Source organism: Rhea pennata, chromosome 13, assembly GCF_028389875.1.
Source record: "Rhea pennata isolate bPtePen1 chromosome 13, bPtePen1.pri, whole genome shotgun sequence".
NCBI classification, from domain to species: Eukaryota; Metazoa; Chordata; class Aves; order Rheiformes; family Rheidae; genus Rhea; species Rhea pennata.
Window position 1 is genome coordinate 4,825,212 of NC_084675.1, and position 22,180 is coordinate 4,847,391.

Below are 22,180 nucleotides of genomic sequence, written 5' to 3' on the forward strand. Positions count from 1 at the left end.
TCTTTTTTTTTCTTTGTTTGTTTGTGTGTCTTTTTTTTTTCCTCTCTCTTTTTTTGACCTCTGCTTTTGATTGTAGTTGTTTCCCCCTGTGGTCATGACGGCTTCGCACAGTGACTCTTTGGTGGTGTTGTTTGGGGCAACAGCTGGTGCATATGGGGCTAAACTGGGTTCGGATGAGAGGGAACTAATTCTCTTGGTGTGGCAAGTTGTGGATCTACCCAGCAAGAAGGTATGATGGCTTCGAGACCGGGCCGAGGCGGCCGGGGGCGCGGGCAGACTCGCCGCCGCCTCCCGCCGCCGTCGTTGCTCCCCGAGCGCAGCGAGGCGAGGCGGGCAGCGGGGCCCGCGGGCAGCGCGTTGGTCCTTCGGGGGCGTTTTCTGTTCCCTTTTAAAGGAAGAAGTAACTTTTTTTTTTTTTTTTTTTTTTTTTTTTGAAGTTAGGGTGCTTCCTTCCCTCTTCCCTCCCCGCTTAAAACATCTGTAGCTTCAAATTCTAAGATGTCTCCGCGCTTGTGAAGCTTTAAAACAACAACCCACCCGCAGCAGGCTGCAGCCGTGCTTGCTTCCGTGGGAGCTCTCGCGGGTGAATCTGGGACCCTCGGCGGCCTGCGGCTGGAGTGGCTTTTGTTGTTGGTTTTCTGTTTTAAACAAATGTTTGGATCTCATTAGCCTAAAATCAAAAAGATTTTATTTTTTTTTAATCTGATAACATACTTTAAAATAGTTTTAAAACATTTATCTTTTCGAAAAGGCCTATCATGACCAAGCGCCCCCCCTAGAGATGGAGGACTTTGAGACAAACACGACTGTCAAATTTGTGACCTAGCTGCACGAAATGGCCTTAATGTGCCATCTTTCCTCTGCAATTACTAACTCTGGAGGGAAAAAAAAAAAAACAATGCTAACTGCAAAAAGCATTATATAAGAGCCAGCTCCGGTTCCCCTGAGCAGAGACCTTGGCCCTCCTGGGTGGGAGGGATGGAAAGCTGGGGCAAGGTTTTGATCTGTGAAATCCACAACTGCTCTTTCTCCTCGTGAGCCTTGTCGTGGGGGTGATACTGCGCTTTTCGGGTTTCTCCTGCCAGCTGAACTTCTTGGTTTTTTGTTTTTTCTTTTTCTCTTTTTTTTTTTTTTTTTAAAAAAGTGCCAATTTGATTGCTCCTCGCTTTTGTCCATCACTACTTCAATGTTTTCAGGTAGGGACACTACACAAATCGCTGGTGAAAGCAGACAATTTGGAGTTAAGCGACCAATGTCGAGAAGTGAGCGGTTTAACGCCAGAGGGACTGGGCAAAGCTGAGCCTCTGGACCGGGTTCTTCAACAGGTGAGGAGCTGCTCTGTGGAGCAGGGGCTAGCCAGGGTGAAGTCTGGGAGCAAGAATTCCAACCCTGGAGTTCTTTAACAACTGCCTACAATGTGAAAGTGTTTGAGCGGATGCTCTAGTTCTTGAAAGCTCTCTTCTGATTATTTTGATAGGTCTGTTTTTGTTCCAAATTTCTCTTACTCGAGCCTGAAATACGCTTCTGTAATAGCACAATTGAATGTAGCAGTGCTAATCAAAACTTAAAAATTGAAGCAGCATATTTAACCTACAGGTTCACTATTGTAATGTGTGTTTTAAAAAATAAACTTTGCTTTAATAAAGCAAATAAATAATAAAATAAGCTCCAGATGAGCTTAATTATTTTAGTGGATAATAAAATGGCTGATCGTTGTATTATCTAGTATTAGTGTGATATTAAATGAGTGAAAGAGTAAAATACAGAAATTGTAGAAACAATCTGCAAATGTATATGATCCTGGCAATTCAAGAGGCTGTAAGTTACCTAAAATTTTCTAATGTGGATACAGTGTATGTATGCAGCTCCTGAAGCTCTTTCTTTCTTTGATTGTCTTTTTTTAAATGTGCTTGAATGGAAAAATACAATAGCACATTTTTGTGGAACATATAAAACTGGCTTTCCACACCTTGTCTGAATCATTCCTAGGTGTGTTTCAGCAAGAAACTTGCTTAGGCAGTAGAACAGGTTCATGTTGCTCTGACTTCTGGTGACACAGAGATAACTAGGCAGACTAAGTCCTAACTCTCTTTGATACTGAATGGTTAACATTTCAGTCTGGAGTGCATATCTTTAAAAATACAAATGTATAACTTAAACGTGTCTTAAATTTTATCAACGTTACCTGCAGATGTCATTTGTTCTACTTGCACAAGCTTTGCTAGAGTCTAAGAGGTGATAGCTCTTTGTATAGTTTTGAAATAACCCCTGAGAAAATGTGCAGCTGCAGGTTTGATCTTGTCCCAGATCTTGCAGTAAAGACATCTGGAACAGCTTAGCCTAGTACACTCTGTTTACCTTTATAACAGACACACTTTAATTATACTCAATACTTTATGAGAGATTGTATCTTATTGCTGTAAATTGCACTGTAGGTGGGTCTGCTTCAGCAAATAAAGGGAAATACTACCTTTGTGCATAGGTGTGCTAAAGACTCTTAAAAACATTTTTTTTTTCTTTTCATTTGGCATATCCATGCAACTAAAGAATAATTTTGCTGTTAGTTGTTGGATGCTAGCTGTGATAAGGCAGTTCTGCCATAGGTCTTCTGGAACACTGTTTTCCTAAGCTGGTCTTCCTTCCCCTCGATACTCCCTGGCTCCTTCCATGGGCATTTGGGGAGAATTCGTTCATCCTCCCATTTGCAATGATAGCAAAAAATAGAATTCCATAGACTTTAACAGAGTATCCTTTACTGATTTTTTTTTTCCCAAGAAAAGTCTACTGAATGTTTTAATTGCATCATGTATTTTGAGAATGAGTCAGGTGTTAGTCAATGCACTTTTTTTTTCCCTCAGTTTAGATTGTTTTACATATTTTGGTTAGCAAAAGCACAGATGGGTAAAGTGATTATTTGAAAAGGAGGAGGAAAAGGAAGTAGACTTGTACCTTGATTTGAGATAATACTGTAGAGTATGTGAAATTAGCTTTCCACACCTTGTTTGGATTGTGGTAGAAAATCTGATGATACAGCTGAAAATCACTCACTTTAGCACACATCACAATCATGTAAATGAAAGTTTCAGTGCCTAATTCTGGCTTTTGCCTTGGGTTCCCAGTCTCTGCATGCAGAAGGAAGTGAGACTTTTCAAGCATAAATATATTGTTATATTGTGCAACTTTTATCTTTGCTTTGTAACTGGAAAATAATAGTTCAGCCACTGTGAGCCTGGAGTTTTCCACTGACCGCAGAAGATCTTCTATTATTTAGTTCACTTTTCAGCAATGTTAGAGTCCACCAAAAGCGTGCAATCCATGATTAAGACTTTTACTGTGCTTCCAACAAAGCCCTTCAGCAGATGATACATGATTTCAATTGTATGTCTTGGTCTCCATGTTACATCTTATACACACTTGCTACTTGAGTTTGTCTTGGGAAGTATTCTAAAATACTTTTTTATTTTTTTATTTTTTTTTTAATACTGTATAATGTTACAAAGTAAGGTTCTGATGCACAGTGCCCACAAATAACCAAACTGTTGCAGGGTAAGTTTTATACATTTGCTGTGAAATTTTAACTACTGTGCTTGTCCGGAGTGACAAACATTTGATTCTACAGATGCTAGTACGTTTATGAGGTCTGGCATTGTTTTCTGAGATGATATGCAGTGTCCTCAAAAATGTGTTTTGTGTGGGGGAGATCCAGTCAAAATACAGATGTTGGGGAAACAGTTACCTGAAGTGGTAAATCTTGTTTCCTTTGGAAGCAGTCCGCTTAATGCGTTTAGTTCAGAATGGCAGAGGTCACAGAATGACTGAGGTTGGAAGGGACCTCTGGAGATCACCTTGTCCAACCCCCCTGCTCAAGCAGGGTCACCTAGAGCATATTGCACAGGATCGCACCCAGGCAGCATTTGAATGTCTCCAGAGAAGGAGACTCCACCACCTCTCTTAGCAGCCTGCTCCAGTGCTCTGTTACCTTCCCAGTAAAGAAGTTTTTCCTCATATTCAGGTGGAACTTTCTGTGTTTTTTAGTTTGTGCCTGTTGCCTCTTGTCCTGTCACTGGGCACCATTGAAAATAGTCTGGCCCCATCCTCTTGACAAGACTTGTCTGTGTTGTTGGAACATTAATGATGAACTTATAACTGAGATTTGTTGTAGTTGCAAAATGATATTGAGGAGAAAAATGTGATGCTTGCTTTTTATTTATTTATTTATTTTTTAATGAAGTAGGAGATCTTAACTTCGAGTGTGTGCTTAAAAGTGTCCTGAGACTGTGATATAAGCTTCTAAACATGTGTTACCTACAATACTTAACAAAAGTAATAGCTTCCTGTGTGTTTTCCTGCATTACTAGGAAATCCTGACTAGATTTCATTGATCAGACCCCCAAATCGTGAGACTGGCTTAGATAGCACTTTATTTAGATTTTCCTAAGTAACTGCTGGAGCCTCTTTCCCCCCCGCCTCCCCCCCCCCCCCCCCAAAAAAAAAAAAAAAAAAAAAACTTATGCTTCTCTGATTCTGGCCAAAGGGGTTTCAAGTTAAAAATTGAATACTGAGTTGTGGATTTATTAATCCTTCCCATACTATACCTAAAACCTGCCTGAATCAGCATGGTTTGCCTTAAGACATATGATTTCCCTTATGCAAGGTAGTATTTGCATGTCTCTCTGACAAAGAATACAGTCTAAGAAGAGCTAATAATTTTGGAGAGCTGACTGCAGTATTTAGCTGTAATTAGCATCTTTCTCTGAATGAGGAACATAAAGAGAAAGAGGTTCTCGTGGGAGCTAGGCATCTTTCTGACCTGTTGAAAACATCCACATTTCAGCTATGGAGTGACATCTGTTTAAGTTGCAAAAACTTGCTCAGTAGACTGCTCTACTCTTGCTGATCTTTCATCGCATTGTACCTTGAATCCAATAAATCAAGGATAAATTTATTTTGTATTTTTAACATACAAAGACCAAGCTGGGCTCCCCCCCCCCATTCAGCTAAATTATGTGCAAATGGAAATAATAAGGAGCGGCTCTTTAATAAGATGGTCATGATAGCAAATTGCCATTTTTCTAAAACATGTTTGAATGCTTATTGATCATACTCTTGAGTCACAGGAGCAATTGATTTTCTCACATATGAAAAAAGCTCAGCAGGAAACAAGCTGGTTAGCTGAGCATTTGGGAAGAAGATTTGGGAGGGGAGGGAGAGAGAAGGAAGAACCAGTGAATTCCTCTAACCTGATAAACCGGTTACAACTTTTTTTTAAAGAGAAACTTGTTCTGCAGCCTCCTCTTCAAAGTGCTAGCAGAAGATTTTATTGGCTCACCTGCCAACTGTCACACCTTCATTTTTGGATTTGGGCTAACTTCTTTCAGTGCACTCCAAACGTTAGACCACAGGAAAAAAAAAAGCCTGAAAATGCATTTTTTTCCTTAGAGCTACTAATCAGAAGGCAAATAAAGATAAATCCCCAAATGTATAGTAGTAAAAAAAATATTTAAATTTTTATTAGTGATAATGCTGGATTGTTTTCTAATAGTTTTTTTTTACTACTGTTTTTTAACACTGTAAGTGGAAGCTTAATACTTGTTGTTTTACTTTGTGGCTACCTTGACTTAAGTTTATCTACTTTAAGAGTATAAGAAGTTTGTAGATATCTTGAGTGGTTTCTGTGCTTGAAGTTATTTCCTGAGACTGATTATAATCTGCAAAATGTTTGTTTGTTTTAATTTTTATTTATTTATTTAAAGTTATATTTATGGTTGGTCTCTCAACTTCAGATTTTTTGGTGGCAGCATCACCTCAGTATAAGTGTTGACAGAGCCTGTGTTTTGGGATATTTGCTGGGGCTGCAGTCTGAAGTTTGGGAGCAGTTGTTTGGCAAGCTGTTGGCAAGTGTTACTGAGCAGGCTGTTCTCTCCACAAATAATTAGGGTGTAGTTTCACAAGATTTGGCTTCAGCAGCGAAACCAGCTTCTTTCTTGCCTCTGCACCATACTTTGCCACCCTTTTTGTTGTGTCAGTAAAACTCTTTGTGAAGCTATGCTGGGAACAGGATCATTGAAATGAGCAGATAGGGTGGGAACATCTAAGCTGCTTTGCTGTCCAAGACCATGTCCCATGAAACTACACCCTTCGGTTGTATTTTCATGATCCAACATGTTTGATGACAAAACCAGCTTATGGTATTTCTGCCCCCACATCGTGTTCTCAAGCTGCAATTGCACAAAAACCTTAGTGAGGCTGCTACACGGACCACCTCCACCTTCAATTTGTCAGTGCAAAGGTTTCTGGGACTGTGTTGACCTAGAACAAGGCACTGATTTAATCAAAATACCTCCATTTTGAAGCACTTTTGTCTACATGGCAGAATAATAGGTCTGCAGAGGGCCATCACAGCACAGAGGTGTGAACAAGCGATGTAGGTGAAAGGATAGAAATGTTTTAAAGCAGATTGGCAGCCAGTTTGTACTGTAAAAAATCTGTGGCCTTAGTTTGGTATCAAGAGTAACTGATGAGGTGGCCTCCAGGGTATCAGTGTAGGTGAGTATTTCTGGACAACTAAACTACTTTTACAGGACGGCTGAAATTGCTGTACGTAGTCTTATGCAGAGCTCTTGTTGTCTATTAGCCTTTAATAGCTTCCTACTCCCATTGATACACTGATATGAGCGTTGGTTAACCTATATCTGTATCTAATATTGGAATATCAGCAGTGTTCACTGTGGGGAAGTAGGAATGTGGTAATGCTTCCTTTAGCTGTAGGTTATTATATTATGGCATTTTCTGTGTTTGGTAATGGAAATAGATGGTTCACTTCTCTGTTTCAAAACTTTAGGTCTAATTCTGTTATTGATATTGTAGGTAAAGGTTGTTTTCCATTACAAATCCTCTGTGCTACCCAGTTCCTCCTGGGTTACAATTAAAAAAAACTGCAAAATATTTGCCATTCTCTAGAAAATGGAGAAGAATTAATACCTGAAACAATTCTATTAAAAAAAAATCACATGAATGGATTTGCTACTGAAAGCATTTATATTCTGTTAGGTTTTGTGCAGAAGCAATAACCTTAGTTTTTCTGAAGTCTACAGCACTTTCATCTAAATTCTTTCAGTATTTCCTTAAAATTTACTTTTGTTTCTATATTTAGGTGCATTTCACTTTTGAATGAGCAGAGAATTAGGTAAAGGGACTTGGCTAAAGCTGCATGTTGCTTTCTTGGCAAACATAAGAATGCAGTAGTCTTGGCTAGCATGGTTTCCTCCCCTCTTAAAACTGGGGAAATACCAATATTCATTGGAAGTGAAGAATTTGGCTTGGTGGTTTGAGGATGAACAAGAGTAGACTTTATGATATTGGATGATATTGTCTGTTCTGGTGAAGTTAAACGGTAGTGTTGAGTCTCTTACCAAGTTGGAGGGCATTATCATATATAGAAAAATAAACTTTACTATGACCTGTTCAGAATCACTTGAAGTACCTCTCTTCACAAAGGATGATGTTGTCCAGGATTTGGAAACCGAGTCACTAATGCTTCTTGGTGTTCTCACAGCAGTAATGTTACATGTGAATACTTCAGTTTCTCTTCAAACTGTACTTCCAGCTTTTTTTTTTTTTTTTTTTTTTTTTTTAATAACACTAGAAAATGTTAAACACAGGGTTGATGTGTTTGAATACAAAGACTGCTGGTAGTGAATATATTGACTTCTTTCCTTTAACTTGCTGTAGGTAGCTACTGGAAAACGCACTGAAATGAGTTAGTATACTGTTGTCAGGGTTTTCACAAGTGGCTGAGGGACAGTAAAAGATCTGGATTCTACCATTGTAAAAATAAAAACATGTACAGAGTTCTCCCAGTTTTTACATGTTAACAGAGAAATGGCTTGGAAGACTTTCTCTGGATATTCTGGATTGTGTATAAACCTCCACTGTTTCCCTTTTTCATTCTTCCTCTGTTAACACTTGATCTGAAAAAAAAAAGAAGAGTTATGTGGAGAAGGTCTCAGGTAGTCAAATAATGCTGAACAAAGGCAACATCTTTGTCAACATGTTGTAGCACTTCTTTGCTGAGCAGTTATGTTTGAGAGTGACGCATAGCTTCTGATGGGAATTAATGTTAGCAAAGCAGTGATGTAGCCAAAATTATAAAAACATCAACTGGAGTGGGTTCTTTTTATTTGTTTGGCTTGGGGATTTGTGTTTTTTTGTTTGTTTGTTTCTTTGGGAGGGAATAACTCTTTCCATAATGCCAACCTTGTTTTATTTTATACTTCTTATGGTTAAAATGGGAGCTTGTATGTCTCTCAATTAGAAATTTAAATACTAATTCTCTCTTTTCCCCACATGTAACTACATTCATATCTTTGGCATCTCCTTGCAAACTCTTATCATCCAAAGCCTATAAACTTGAACGTTTCTTCTATCTGTTTTTCAGTCATTCTGGAGGTGAAGAACAGGAAGCTAATATGGAAATACTGCGTATAAATGAAATTGTCACAACATACAGGTTAACAGATCATAACTATGAAAATGGAATGTAAAAGATCTTGAGATTTAGAGTCAACAAATCTAAATGGTTGAGGATATCTGTAGCTAACCTGCTATCCTAAATTGCATCTTTAATTGCTGATTATAATGAGCAAGTCTAGGGCCATTTTGGCAACAGAAATGACAAGAAGTTAACACCATGTACTTTTGCTCTCTAGTAGTAATATATGAAGGACCTGTTTTACATGTATTTTTAATTCAAAAGAATAATGAAAGCTTCCTGTCAGTATTACAGTTCACTAGAAGAATTTGAAAATGTCAGTCAAAGGCCTAGCAGATACATTAGTTGTACTGTTCTCAGCTGGACTGCTTTCCCCTCTTTAAAATTCCCTATCACATTACAATGCTGATACATAAAAATCCCAATATAAACCTTTGCAAATGCTTCCCGCTCTCCCTCCACCCCATTGTAAATGTTATTCCTTTTCCTCCTATCTGCCCTGGAAAAGTTTTCTCTTCATAATGGCTATTACTTTGCTTAAAAACTGCAGAGCCATCCTACTCATTTTCTTCATCATTGATTTCTCTTAGCTACAGCCTCATTTCAAGAAAGGGGGGGAAATATTGATACTTTGAAAGGCAAGCTCATGTATCTGTCCTCAGAAGATACTAGTTCAGAAGTCATGCTTCCTTCAGAAACCCTCTTCAGGTGCTTTACTGTGACAAATCTGTGTTGATGTTTGCAGCTTCAGTATGCTTTTACAGGATAGCCTCTGTTCTTACTTTATTTATAAACTGCTGTATAAACTTCTGTAAATGTAGATGAGGATTGTAAAATAAATATTACACAAAATATTTGGGACTGAAATTTGAATGTTCTGTATTTGAGCACTTTAACTTGGTGGGGGGGGGAGGGGAGAGAGAAAAGCTCTTCTCCTAAATTTCACTGTTTAAAAAGTGAGAAAGGGATGTTGTGTTAGCACTAAAGAATTTGAAAGAAACTTAATATAATATCAAGATATAGTCTTACTCTCTTTAGAGAAATCACACTTGGCTCCTGTGATGATTCTGGACACCTGCTAACTTAAAGGAAAAGGTTCCATTACTGGAGCTAGTCTAGGGTAGTTTCTGAGCTGTCTCTGTTACCATTCTTCCTTCCTGTGCTTGGACCAAAGCTAACTTGTGGTGTTTCCATTCTCTGGTTCTAATTCTAGAGAAATTTAAGCATGTGCTTTAACGTTGTAATCAATTGTGGAGATGTTTGCAATGTGTGAAACTAAATATGTTTACACAAGTGAAAGCACAATCAGGACCCTGATATGGAATTCTTTTGCAGTGAATTGTGCTAAAAGTGAAGTGGAGCTGTAGTATGCAACTGGGAAAAAAGAAGTATGTGACTTCATATTCTAGGCAATTCATAAGAAAACTTTTCAGCTGTAATATACTCACTTTGGTCACAAACCACTTGGGGAAGAGGAGCTCTGTAAGAGTTAGAAACATTAATAATGTCACCATAATGCTTTGTATTGGGCAAGTCTGGATCCTTTGGACGGCCAAATGTAAATTCTGATCTCACTCAGTTATGGACTGCTAAAATTTTGGAGGAGAATATTATGCTTATCTTCATTTTTCCTTTTCTCAAACTTAATCCCTGATGTACGGGTTGATGCCCTAACCTGTGATTTAAGAACTTCAGAAACTACAGGCAAGGCCACGCAGGAGTTTATTTCCAGTTCTTCTTTTTGTTTTTATAAAAGCATGAAAAAGAAAGGGTAAACCCCTCTGAATGGGAACCAGTTTATAGAAGTTTTATTTATTTATTTATTTATTTATTTATTTATTGGTGATACTTGTAAGGGTTTGAGCAAGGAACACATGAATTTTTACAAAAGTAAATACGCTTCATGGATCCCAAGGCTATTAGTCTATGCTCTCAATATTCTTACTGTATTAGGATAAAGAAGGGGGTAGGACTATGAGAGAACCTTAAAGGAAAATGAAGTAGGGATGATAGGTACACCTTCTTTTTATGTCTCCTCTTCTTTTTTTGTTTCCTTGGAAATTACTATAAAAACTGAAAAACACCCCCCCAAAAAACACTTAAATTTTGCAGGTATAAGCTGTTCTCCTCCAGCTGGTTATGCTTGCACTACAAACAATGAGGTAGTGTTGAGTAAACAGTGTGGTAAGGTGCATTGCAGTCAATAGAGCCAGGGCTAAAGATCACATCGCTAATGAAAGTTTGTCCTTGAAAGAGAGGTAAGAGGGAGTGGGGGAGGTATAGAACACTGTGAGCTTATTCTTAAGCCGAGACTTTAGGAAATATTGCAGTCGCAACATTAATTAAAACCGTGAGTTTGGAGAGTACGTTCAACCTTGTCTTTCAGGCTGCACTGACTTGCTCTGTGAGTCAAGCTGATAGCGAGCAGCTGACAAGGAGTGTGAGGCACCGCTGTAATCCTGCTTGAAATGTGGGTAAAAGGTTGGCATGAGGATGCATTTTGCATTACTAGTATTTAAAGTTTCCTGTAGCAGTTATCTGTTGTTTAAGGACTGATTCATGAATAATCTGCACTAGTAAATTTTAAGCTATTCTGCAAGATCTGCATCTTCACTTATTTTTGGGTTTGATATCTAGTAGCTTTTTTCATACTGGTTAATTTAAAGGTGGAAACTAGTATTTTCCCAGTAAACATTTCCCTATTTAGCGGTTTCCTGTCACATAATGTAGTAGTAAAGTTAGTCTAGAAACTCTGAAATTCCTATGCTACTGGAATGGGGTGCTTTATCTTATATAAGACTAACTTCTGGTAACTTATTTGTGGAGTCCTCAGCATATTTCAACACTCTGTTATTAAAACAGATTGTGCTTTTGAAGATAAAGGCTGTGACCTGATTGCCATGACATTTAGATGGCCTGAACCATGGTCTTGCCTTCTGTACTTAATGCATTACCTGAATTAGATGCTGAGATACCGTAACTTGAAGCGTGCAAATAATCTGGTGTTGCAAACTTTCATCTAAGAAATACTTGGTCAAAAATGGTCATAAAATGGCTTAGACAGATCTTTGTCTTGGTAGACAGATTTTTGCATTTCTTTTTTTAGGAAGAATTAAAACTTATGTAGTTTAGCTGTTGTTTACTTTATAGTACCAAGGCCTGGACCCAAAGAAAATGAACGAAAGAAATTACGTAGCAGCTTCATGGTTAAGGCAGGTGTTTATCATAGTGTTGAATCACATGATCTGTTTTCTACCTTCTGTGAATTGTCACTGGACAGACAGACAACACATGACAACCCTTGCATTTTTGTATCTTATTTTCTACCTTTGGCTGAACCGTGCTATGCATACCTATTTTTATGCAGAAAGTTAACTGTAGATTAGCTTCATCTAAGCTCAGTTTCTACCCCACAGTGTAACTGTGAAGAAATATGGATTTTAAAAAAAAACTTTCTGGTTTTTGTTGGATGGAAGTTGACAAACTTAAATCTGGGCAAATATCTTCCTTTTTCTTCTTGAACTCTTCACAGCTTACCTGCACCTCTTTTTTTTTTTTTTTGCCCAGCACTGCATGGTGACCTGTGTGATGACAGTGAGGAGAAAGACAGGGTACTTCCTAAAGCTTCGACTTCTCAATGCTAAAGGAAAAGACAGAAGTGGCTATCTTCAAATACCACTTCAGTTTTGTATTCTCTCTTCTTCAGGAGGAGAGAATACAAAAAGACAAGAAGATTCGTAAGTAGCAAGGAGAGAAGAGTTCAGTGTGTGCAAACTCAGTGCTGCATTTTGCAGCTCCTTGAGACTGATGAGAGCAAACCTGTTCTTAAACTTGCAAATTCCAGAGTTGGACTGAAACTCTGGTTAGATCTGGGTCATAGGAAAAACCCGTCTGGCTGACTGCCTTAGGTATGTTTATGGTGGCCATTGCAATTGATTACTCATTCGGGTATTTGATACAGCTTATAGTACCACAAGAGGCATAAGGTGATTAAGGACTTGAGTAGTCATATTGAGCACGGTTGTATGTCTGTAGCATGCTGGGAGTGAAAGCTATGTCTTTGTGTCCAGGCTAGTGTTTGGCACCTAAATCGTGGGCATCAGTACTCAGTAGAGCAAAAAATTGCCTTTATCTTAATAGGAGAAATCAAACCGATAATACTGTTTTCGAAACATTTTTTTAGTGAGGGGAGCTGGGCTGTGCCTGTCACCTTCAGTGTTCCAAAACTATAGGAGTTTTCCCTGCAAAGAAGTAAAACCAAGGGGCAATTTCTTTTTCACGTTTGTGTCTGAATAGTAGCTAAATACAGCAGTTTTCCCTATGTTGCTAGAAAAAAAAAATAGCTGGAGCTTGTTGACTTACGCTTTTTTTTTTTTCCTTCCATATAACAATTTCAGTACAAGGTCACCATGTATCCATTATCAGCCATGTGGAATAACAGTTAACAGATGAACAAAGGCAAGGGCTTACTATAGGATTCTCTGTTTAAAAAGTTACCCCGCACAATAAAGGGTTATCATACGTGTAAATACTGCTGCAATGCAGTCTGTGCACCTCCCAGTGGTATTGACATGCTTTAAATTCCTCCATTGCATGGATAAGGCTGACGTTATCACCAGAGTCTGAAGAGTGAAGGAGTAGAAAGCTGCCCATTGGAGAGATTGTAAATAAATGTGAAAACCTCATAGATGTAGAGTCTGAGGCACAAAGTCCAAGTGGAAATATTTTCCAAAGTTGACATGTCATGGTATGTTACGTGTGTTCCTGTGTATCAAACCAATGATTTGTTACTCCTAAGATTTCTCCTACTGTGTAAAAGCCTTTAAATCTTAAGGAAGACTTCAAGATTGCTGGATGTTTGTTTTTTCAGTAGTGCTTCAGTCCTGCTTATGGTGACAGAAAAGTTCTGTTAACCATTCTTAGTCACATCTCACCTGACGATTTTCCACCCTGGCTGAAGAAAATGACGTGTCCCTCCCCAAACACACCCCACCCTGCATGTATACATTATGGTGGCATCTATGTAATGATCTTTGGTGTAACTATAGACATGGACTGTCTAAGGAAATCATTGAATCGTGGAACGGATGAGACTGCATCTCTGGAGATGGGCTAGTCCAACCCTCCTGCTCAAAGCAGAGTCAGCTAGAGCAGGCTGTACAGGTCCATGTCCAGTCAGTTTTTGAACATCTCCAAGGGTGGAGACTCTATAACCTCTCTAGGCAACCTGTTCAGTGTTCAGCCCCTGGAGATCTCTTTTCAGGAACTGCACCTGCAACTATGTGATTGGTTTTGGATATTCTCTGACAATAAATTGTAGAGGACTGTAAAATCAAGCTTTGAGGGAAGACCTGCAGTGTTGTTGCCTGTTGAAACAGAACTTGTAGTAGAGCATCTCCAGAGGGGCTTTTCTGGGAAATCATTTTTCTCTTATGCTTCTCTTAGCTGGAGGAAAAGATAGATCGTTGCTACATTGTCTATGCTACAAGCAAAGAATGACCAGCGGCCTGAAAGATGGTCTAAAAGTCTAATACAGAGACTTACAAAAATGCATAATAAATAGGGATTTGAGGGTTTTTTTGTTTTAGTTTGTTTTTTTTTTTTTTTTTACACAAATAAGACTGAAGATCACAGGTAGTTATAACAATATGGCTTTAGTCAGGGTATATCTGTTGTTCATTGCAATATACATTGTGTTCGTGTGCTAGGTACCTGGTCTCCTTGCTAGGGCACCTGCAGTTAGGAGAAAAGTTAACATATGTTCCAACTGATAATTCACGTATAGGAAGGTATATGCTGATATTTCTGAATTTGAAAAGATGCGTTGTGTGATTGCTACTTAAGTTATTTCTACAGCAGACATTATTGTATGCTATACGTACACGTGTGAATCTGGAAGCTTACATCTTAGTGTTATTGATTTGCTTTGGTAAATAAATTCTACTTAATAATCTGTGTAGTAAACTTTGAGTTGTAGTTCTCAAGCTGCATTATGTTAATAAAAGTAAAAAAAAAAAAAAAAAAAAAGAGAGAGAGACTTAATCTTGAGTAAATTTGTGATTTTTGAAGAGAGTCAGAATTTAGAAACATCAATTTCATAAATTTAGCCTGAATCATTAGACCCATGAACAAGAAAATTTAGCTGATCTGGTACAGTTTCTTTATGTCTATAATTTTATTATTATTTATGTGCACATATATACATATGTCAATATATAAATTCTGCTTGCCTGTAATGCTTTCAGTGGTGTTTTCCACTTTTTTTTTCCCCCTAAAGAATTCAGAACTGAAGGAAATCTGTCATCTAGGTAACATAATTTGTTATGTGAAAGAGATCTGAAATAGATTCACAGCTTCTGCTTTGTACAGAGATACTTGCTGATCAGAGTGGAAATTTATTCGTGATTTTTTTAAAATGAATGTGGGGAAAAAAAGACACAAAACTAAATTTCCAGGTTTGAGTAAGAGGAATGGAAGTGGCTCAGATTCTTATGCCTCATATAGGATATTTTTTCATCTCAGTGTATGCTAAAAAACTACGGAGTATATCTTCAGTGCTTCTGTAAGCTATTACAGATTATTAATATATGTCCCTTCAGCCCAAGGGAATCCGTTGGTGGAGCCAATGTGAGTCATGCAGAGCCAAGATATTTTTCTTTGAAGTCATTCCTGAAAGTTTTCCTTTTAATAATGCCCGAAAGATGTCACTCCTCAATAAGTGGTGGGTGGTTTTGTTCGTTTATTTATTTATTTTAAAGCATTGTGGCTAGCAAAGCAGCAGATTAGCTCCTTCTCCACAAATAAAGTCCTGATAATAGCATACTTGAGGGGTGTGTGTGTGTATATGTGTGTGAGTGTGTGTGTGCATGTATAAAAGCTAAGCTCCACCCCTGTTTTATAAAGCACTGATCTAGAATACTCATTCAAATTTTTTGACAGGCTTTATCCCAAATTAAGTATCATCTATCTGTCTGCCAGTTGTAGTTTTAGGCTGGGCGAAGTGGTATTTGTCCTCCTGCAGTTAGTACGAAGATGGCACAGAAGTTGAAGCGAGCACACTTTAACATGCTGATTTGGCAGGATTACATAGCTGTGTGTGATCAGCATCAATTGGTTATCTCTGAGCAACTGAGCAGCATGTTTATTGATATCAAACATCCAAAAACATTCTCACAACGTGAGGGCCATCTTTGTACAAAAAAGGTTGATAGATCTTCTTGTACCTTATCTTTCTACTTGGCAATAGAGGCATGTCCAGCTGAAGCACGAACTACAAGTTAAGTTTCTGGATTTTTATGTTACACTTTAGCTTATAGGTATCCCAAACCTAGTTCTATCCTGAGTTAAATCGCAAGTATGCGCTTAATTCTGAGGCTTTGCGAATAATTTTGTGTCTAGTCTTGTGTGCTAGCTGTGGTTGCTTAGGTAGCCAGAGAGAGACAAAATGGAGAAATTTTGTGTGTCACTAAAGGAAATCACTCTGGCTTTGAAAAAGAACAAGGAATAGATCTGATGAGTAAGAAGCAGCCCAGTTTTATTATTATTACTGTTTTTCTCAGAGGTGAATGAAATAGACTTCACCAAAGAGCACCTTGGCTTTATGTACAGTTCACCTGATAGCATGGATGGGTTCTGCAACCGATTTATATCAGGTTCTGCAATCGAATTTTATCACTATTTCATTACCATGCCAGGCACAGACACGGTATAGAGGCAGTGACCTTTCTCAAGGATTAAAGCTATCTTTAGTTAGGGAAATGAGAATGTCCGAATAGCCAGAGCTTTATTTTAGTGCTTCGTGCATGATAATACAGAAAGAGCTTACGGAGGAATCTTCCTGTTTCTCTAAGATCCAGAGCTTTGTTCAGTTAAGGCAACGTGAAGGGGACTACGTCATTTCAGCCACTTGGGAGTCGTTTGCAGAAAACATAGCAGCTTGCGCTGGCTTTCATCCAGCTTTGCTGCTGGTTAAACATGGCTCTTCCCTCTCTTTGTACTCTCAACTCCAAGACCAGAATCCTGTTTAGCCAGTTTTTCAATCTAGTGTTCAGACTCTCCCTCCCTCTTAACCATTTTCCTCCCTCCAAGAATTGTTTTAGCTTTTGCAGAGGTAAATGTCCAGAACCACTTGTTTGTTGCTGAACTTTATCTTCTGTCTGTTCAATTTTTAATCTCAATATTGAATTATTGAGCGTGTTCCTTTAGGGAATGATTTGTCAGACCTTCTGCTAGAGAGAATGATCTTGTGGAACAAGCAATGAAGAGTGGAGGGCGATGCCTATGTGCTGTAGTTCTCGCAGTCCAAATGGAAGCTGGTTGCAAGATACAAACAGTAACATGTAATTAACGTGCTGTAATAACCCGGTTATGATGAAATAACTGGATTAACAGGGGAGGCCGAGTGCGTGAGCTCCATGGAGGAAGTATTAAGGTGGGGTAACTTTGCCTGTTAAAGCAGGTGAGTGCTATGGAGGGTAGTGTGAAGATGAATGGCAGGAGGTAAATAGCTGAGATGGTTTTTGTTAGTGTAGTGAAGGAGATTTGGATGGAATTTACAAAATGACAGAGCTGTGGCAGGCCATTGAACACACGAGCCAGAAAAATGTAGTGTAAATCTGGCACTGGTCTTAACTTGTCCTGAACACGCTACCTTTGGGTGTATGTTGTGTGCTATGTTGTTTCTGAGATGCTGCCTGATATTTTAAGTGTGAAAAAGAAGGCTGAAGATAGCTTTTCAGCAGGAACTCTGAATTCAGTGCAACTTTATAACCGTATCCATGCTGGTTGCTTTAATTCCTTCTGAATATGTGTAATAGGCTCATTCTACCTAAAGCTTTCAGCCTTAGGATTTTGTGTAACCTATAGTAACAAGAGCTGGTCCATAACTATGCTTTTTGTACTTAGCCTCTCCAGAGTTTGGAGACATCTCATCTAGATGAAAGAAGCCAGTTCAGACCAATCCCCAGTATCTGTCGTTCCTGTGTGGTGGTGAGATGCTCACTGTTTTGACCTGTCCCCTTCATCTAGGTGAATGCCCCTGCTCATGCACCTGACCCATTCCTCTCTTACTTAACCCTTGGGAGACAGCTAGACTGTTTTGGATAGGAAGGAGTCCTTTTATCTCCTATCTATTCTCCCCACACTCCTTTTGCCCTCTGGTCTGGAGGGGCATACCCTGAACTTTGGAAAAGACTATTTTAAAATAGGTGATATTGCATATGTGTTCAGTAAAGCGTGGCAGTACACCCAAAGTTTAGGAAAGGCTCTTTTAAAAGAGAAGGTGCTAAATACGCATTCGGTAAAGCCTGCAAATCTGATGACTTTTTATCTAAGGCACTGTAAATTGTCAGCCTGTATTAATTAGGATAGATGATTGTTTTGACTAGTCAATTGTCCCATATATCAAGCAATAGGAAGGAGTTTGCAATGTTGAATGTTATCGTTAACATTTAATAAATATGGGCAAATATCCAGGCTCAGTTAAAAACAAAAATGTAAAGGTTGCCTCTCTTGCCTTCTTTAAACCTTAGTACACCTAGGATATTGAAGTTATCTCTGGCCTTTTGTAATATTTCACTGTTCTTAGTGACTTCTCTCCAGGAACTTCTGCCATCTGAAAACAGTTGTGCTGTGTATCTGTCTGTCTTCTCAGCTGTATATTGTGTGGGAAACAATCTGAAAATTAATGTGAATATTTTACTGTAACATTCTTGATTTCATCAGCTTGATTTACGCCACTTAATCTGAGCATTTTGTTCCATGTCCAAATATTTTTCTCCTTTTCTTTTCCTACTTGAGGAAGACTTTTTGAACTATGGTTCTTATGCTTTACAAACAATAATAATAAAAAAGCATACATTTGCTGCTTCCATCAAATTGTTTGGGGTTTTTCTTGTCAAAATAGCTCCATCCTTTCACTCTTTCTGTATGAGCACTTGTGCATCTGCAGAAACCTCGGGTGCAAAGTTGAAGGTTTGGGGAGTGTTTTATTACTACTCATCAGTAAGACTCTGCTTCCTTTTGCAGGAATCATTGTACACCTTCTGGAGGCTAATTCCTATCACAGTTTCCAATCCCTTTTTGCAAATATTTGCTCTTTACTGTGCCCAGAAGTTAAAACAGAAAGTAGTAAGATGCAACATCTAGTAAGAGGGCAGTTCTTCTATCTGGTATTATGGTGATAATCTTTGTTGCTGGCCTGTGACTGTGGCAGTCTCCAGAACTGTGTTTCTCAAGTGGTTCCTTTGAATTCTCTGGAATTTTCTTCCCTTTTTCTGATGTTTACACATCAGTTGAGGTATTTTGAGCACTCTCAGATGTCAATTTTCTGACTTTTAAATCATTCCTAAACAATGACTTGCTTTTGTAGCCTCAGGTTCTTCAGACCTTCAACTTGCGGTTCAAACGCAAAATCTGTTCAAATGCAGTTGAGAGGAAACTGGCTTTCTAAACCTGCAAGGGCTGGTGTGGGGTGTGTGTGTGTGTGTGTGTGTGTGTGTTTTTTTTTTTTGTTTGTTTGTTTGTTTAAGCGTGCAGAGCATTTTAAAAAGCTGTTTAGGAGGCAATATTTCACCCTTTTTAACCTTTCAAGTATCTTCTGTTTGACTTTAACTATTTTAAATAGTTATATCTGCACTTTAAGCCATTTACACAAGGGACTGATGTGCTTCTCCTTGCTTAGCTCTGCTCATCAGTTCTCCATGTCTTGATATCTATAGTAGCCACTACTAATGCCTATCTCACACCCAGAATGGTAGAACTCAGGTTAGCTGCCCAAGCCTAAAAAAAGGGCCAGAATTGAATTTGAGTGTTACTTTGACTTAAAGCCTGGGTAATCTGTCTCCACTGCTACTCTGGTCCATGTTCAATACAGGATTTCTCCCTTGTGGAACACTACCTTTGGGACACAACACTGCAACATGTGTTCACGGAGTTAATATTGGGTAGCTGTGGCATCAGATCATTAGCCAGTCGTCTTTCCTAAGCAGAGACTGTAACTGTGTAGTGTCATGTGTGCTGATGATAACACAAGCCACCCCTCTTTCCCCCGTAAACAGTTTGAAAGGCAGTATAAAGCTATTCTGTGAGTTACAAAGTCAACTTCGAATTTGCTTTTGGGGATGGTTGCTTTTTATTTGTAAGCTATTGCTGAGAGCAGTGGGTGGCTACTGCATCATGATGTTAATTATTGCTGTGTTTGTGATGTGATGCTTTCCTGGGACGGAGTAGCATCAAGAGGGAAGCCCAGAATAATTATATTTGTCCCCTTGTTAGTTAACTAACAAGCTTCTATTTACTAATTTGATACATGTACTTTAATGCTTTAGTTAGCTATTACGAGGAGGGAAGTTAATACTGGTATGGGCTAATATAAAGATGGAAAACTTGTATAAGGGTGGAAAATAAAATTGAACCAGGCACAGATGGAGCCTGCTGCCCTTTGAGAATTAACCTGTTGGGGGGTTATCCATCCTTCAGGTATGGATTAATTTTGTTTTAGCAAGTGTTCATAATACCGTGCCTCTGCCAAGAACTTTCATTGACTTGACTCAAACTTGATTATAATACCACTTTTGAAGACTGCAGTTTGTTTTGACTTTTCTTAGCACAGCTTTTTTGAAGAAAGCCTATTGCAATCTGGAAAGGCTTTTTACTTTTTAAGATGTTCCACAGCATTTTTTATAATTAGGAGTTCAAATTTTGAACCTTATCATTATAATAACATTACCTTTCAGAAGAACTCCCTATTCTGCTGTATTATCCTAACTGGTGTTCTTATTTCCTATTCTGCAAACGCATATTGTTTCTTTATCTCTATTTATCAGGAGCCCGTATCTGTTCCCCATTGTGAATTTTTTTGAAAGCTGATACAAAGTGTTGACTTTTTCATCCTTCAAAATTTTTTTTGAATAAATAACTGCTCATTTTGTGACATTGCCTGTATCAGCAAGTAAAATGAAATTTATCATTTTATTTTCAGTTTAGTCAGCTGGTATCCAGTGATCTGAAAGTACTTGGAAGGAGCTCTTACACACTCTGCAGCGATGGCCAGTTACTCATTCGACAAGTCCTCCACCCAGAAACATCTAAGAAGGTATGAGATCAGACTTGATGCAGGAGGTCAGTGCCTTTTTTTAAGGCCATCAAAGACAATAGTTTACATGAGTTTGAGGCGAGTAACATAACCCAGCCTTGGGAGGCATAGTGTTCCAAGAATACTTGGTGACCCATTCCAAGTTGCATGGTAAGTAGCAGAGAAGTAGTGCTAGATGTTTCTCTTGGAGGTTGACTACAGTCTTTAAGGCCCCAGAGGTGAGCATAAAGAAGAGGAAAATAAGGAAGGGAAGAAGGAACAATTCAAATTGTTTCAATTTTGTATCATAGGAAGAGAGAAGAAAAGCAAAGGTACAGTTCCAGCCTCATGGGCAGGTACTATTTTGTTTAGGTTTGAGTTAAACCATTGGCTCTGTGCAGAGCCATGGATTCCAACCAAGATTAGAAATTAGTAGGAGTCGGTATCCTGTAGAGAGTGCACGCAGGCAGTGACTTGCTTTGGAGAATGACAGTGGTTCCCTATCTGCATTTATTCAGTGAGAGGGTGAATAGCTGTGATGGTGCAGCTTAGTTGATACTCCAACGTGAAGCAGCGGTTTCTATTCCAAATTCCTGCAGGGGCACAGAGCAGGCTGTCTTGCGTAGGGATAAGAATCTTGCCTTTTTGCAGGGTGGTAGTTCTTGAGTTAGTCTGTCTGCAGCTACCTCACTGGAATGGGAGATGCTGACATGTAAAGAGCTGGCTGGTCAGCAATACTTTTTTTTTTTTTTTTTTTTTTTTTTCCTTCCCTATATAAAGTCATTGGTCCATGCTGATTTTTCTACAAATGTTCATTTGGCATTTGTGTTATTTATTCCTTGAAAAGAATAAGCTAGTGTCTATGTGAAGGGCAGTCGTAAACATTTGTTTAATAATGTTATATGAATAAATTTCTTATTCATTCATTACTGTTCCATATTGGATATGTCTTTAAGTGACTGGAAGATATTTTGTGTACTGAAATGATATTTATTTTAAACTTTGTTAGGATGTTTTGGCACAGTATTGCTTTTTAGTGCAGGCCCAAAAGAGGAAAATTCAGTATCTTACATAGGAATATTTATACAACAGCAAAACCTAGGGTGTTTTTTTTCTCTTTTTAAGCTATCTCTAACTGTTCTGCACAGGTTTACCTTTAGCTTTGCTCTTCTAGTTCTGCAAAACTATGGGATTTGAACTGTATTACAAAGGAGTTGAACTGACTGATCATAGACAAACTGATGACACGGAACTATGATTCCTGAGACTGCCCTGTTCAGTGCAAAGATCTGAAGCAGAATTTAGAGGAATATTGTGTACAAAACAAACGTTTTTGTCTTCCTTGCAGAACTTCCTGCTGTCAGACTGCTTTTATTCCTTTTATGATCTTCGCAAAGAATTTCACACATGCTATCCTAGTTCAGCCGCCGTGAAAGACCAGACTATCAAGACTATGGCAGAATGTATCCTTTTGCTTCACTTTTTACACTAGAATTAATTATGCTTATTTAGGATTTATCTCTATGATCACTATAGATTTTATACTCCGAAGACATGAGTTTTAGAATCTTGCTCATAAAGTTGAAGAAACTTTTACTTAAGGATATAAGTGTGTT

General features: G+C 38.5%; 1 protein-coding gene across 1 annotated transcript in view; it reads left to right on the plus strand.

Moving 5' to 3' along the window:
* The first annotated feature begins 94 nt into the window (after positions 1 to 94).
* Positions 95 to 22,180, plus strand: part of ESRP2 (epithelial splicing regulatory protein 2) — a 44,831-nt gene continuing 22,745 nt past the window's right edge. The window contains exons 1-4 of the mRNA XM_062586467.1: positions 95 to 229; positions 1,197 to 1,325; positions 20,472 to 20,585; positions 21,913 to 22,027. Coding sequence (XP_062442451.1) covers positions 95 to 229; positions 1,197 to 1,325; positions 20,472 to 20,585; positions 21,913 to 22,027 — 493 coding nt within the window. The remainder of the gene's footprint in view (positions 230 to 1,196; positions 1,326 to 20,471; positions 20,586 to 21,912; positions 22,028 to 22,180) is intronic.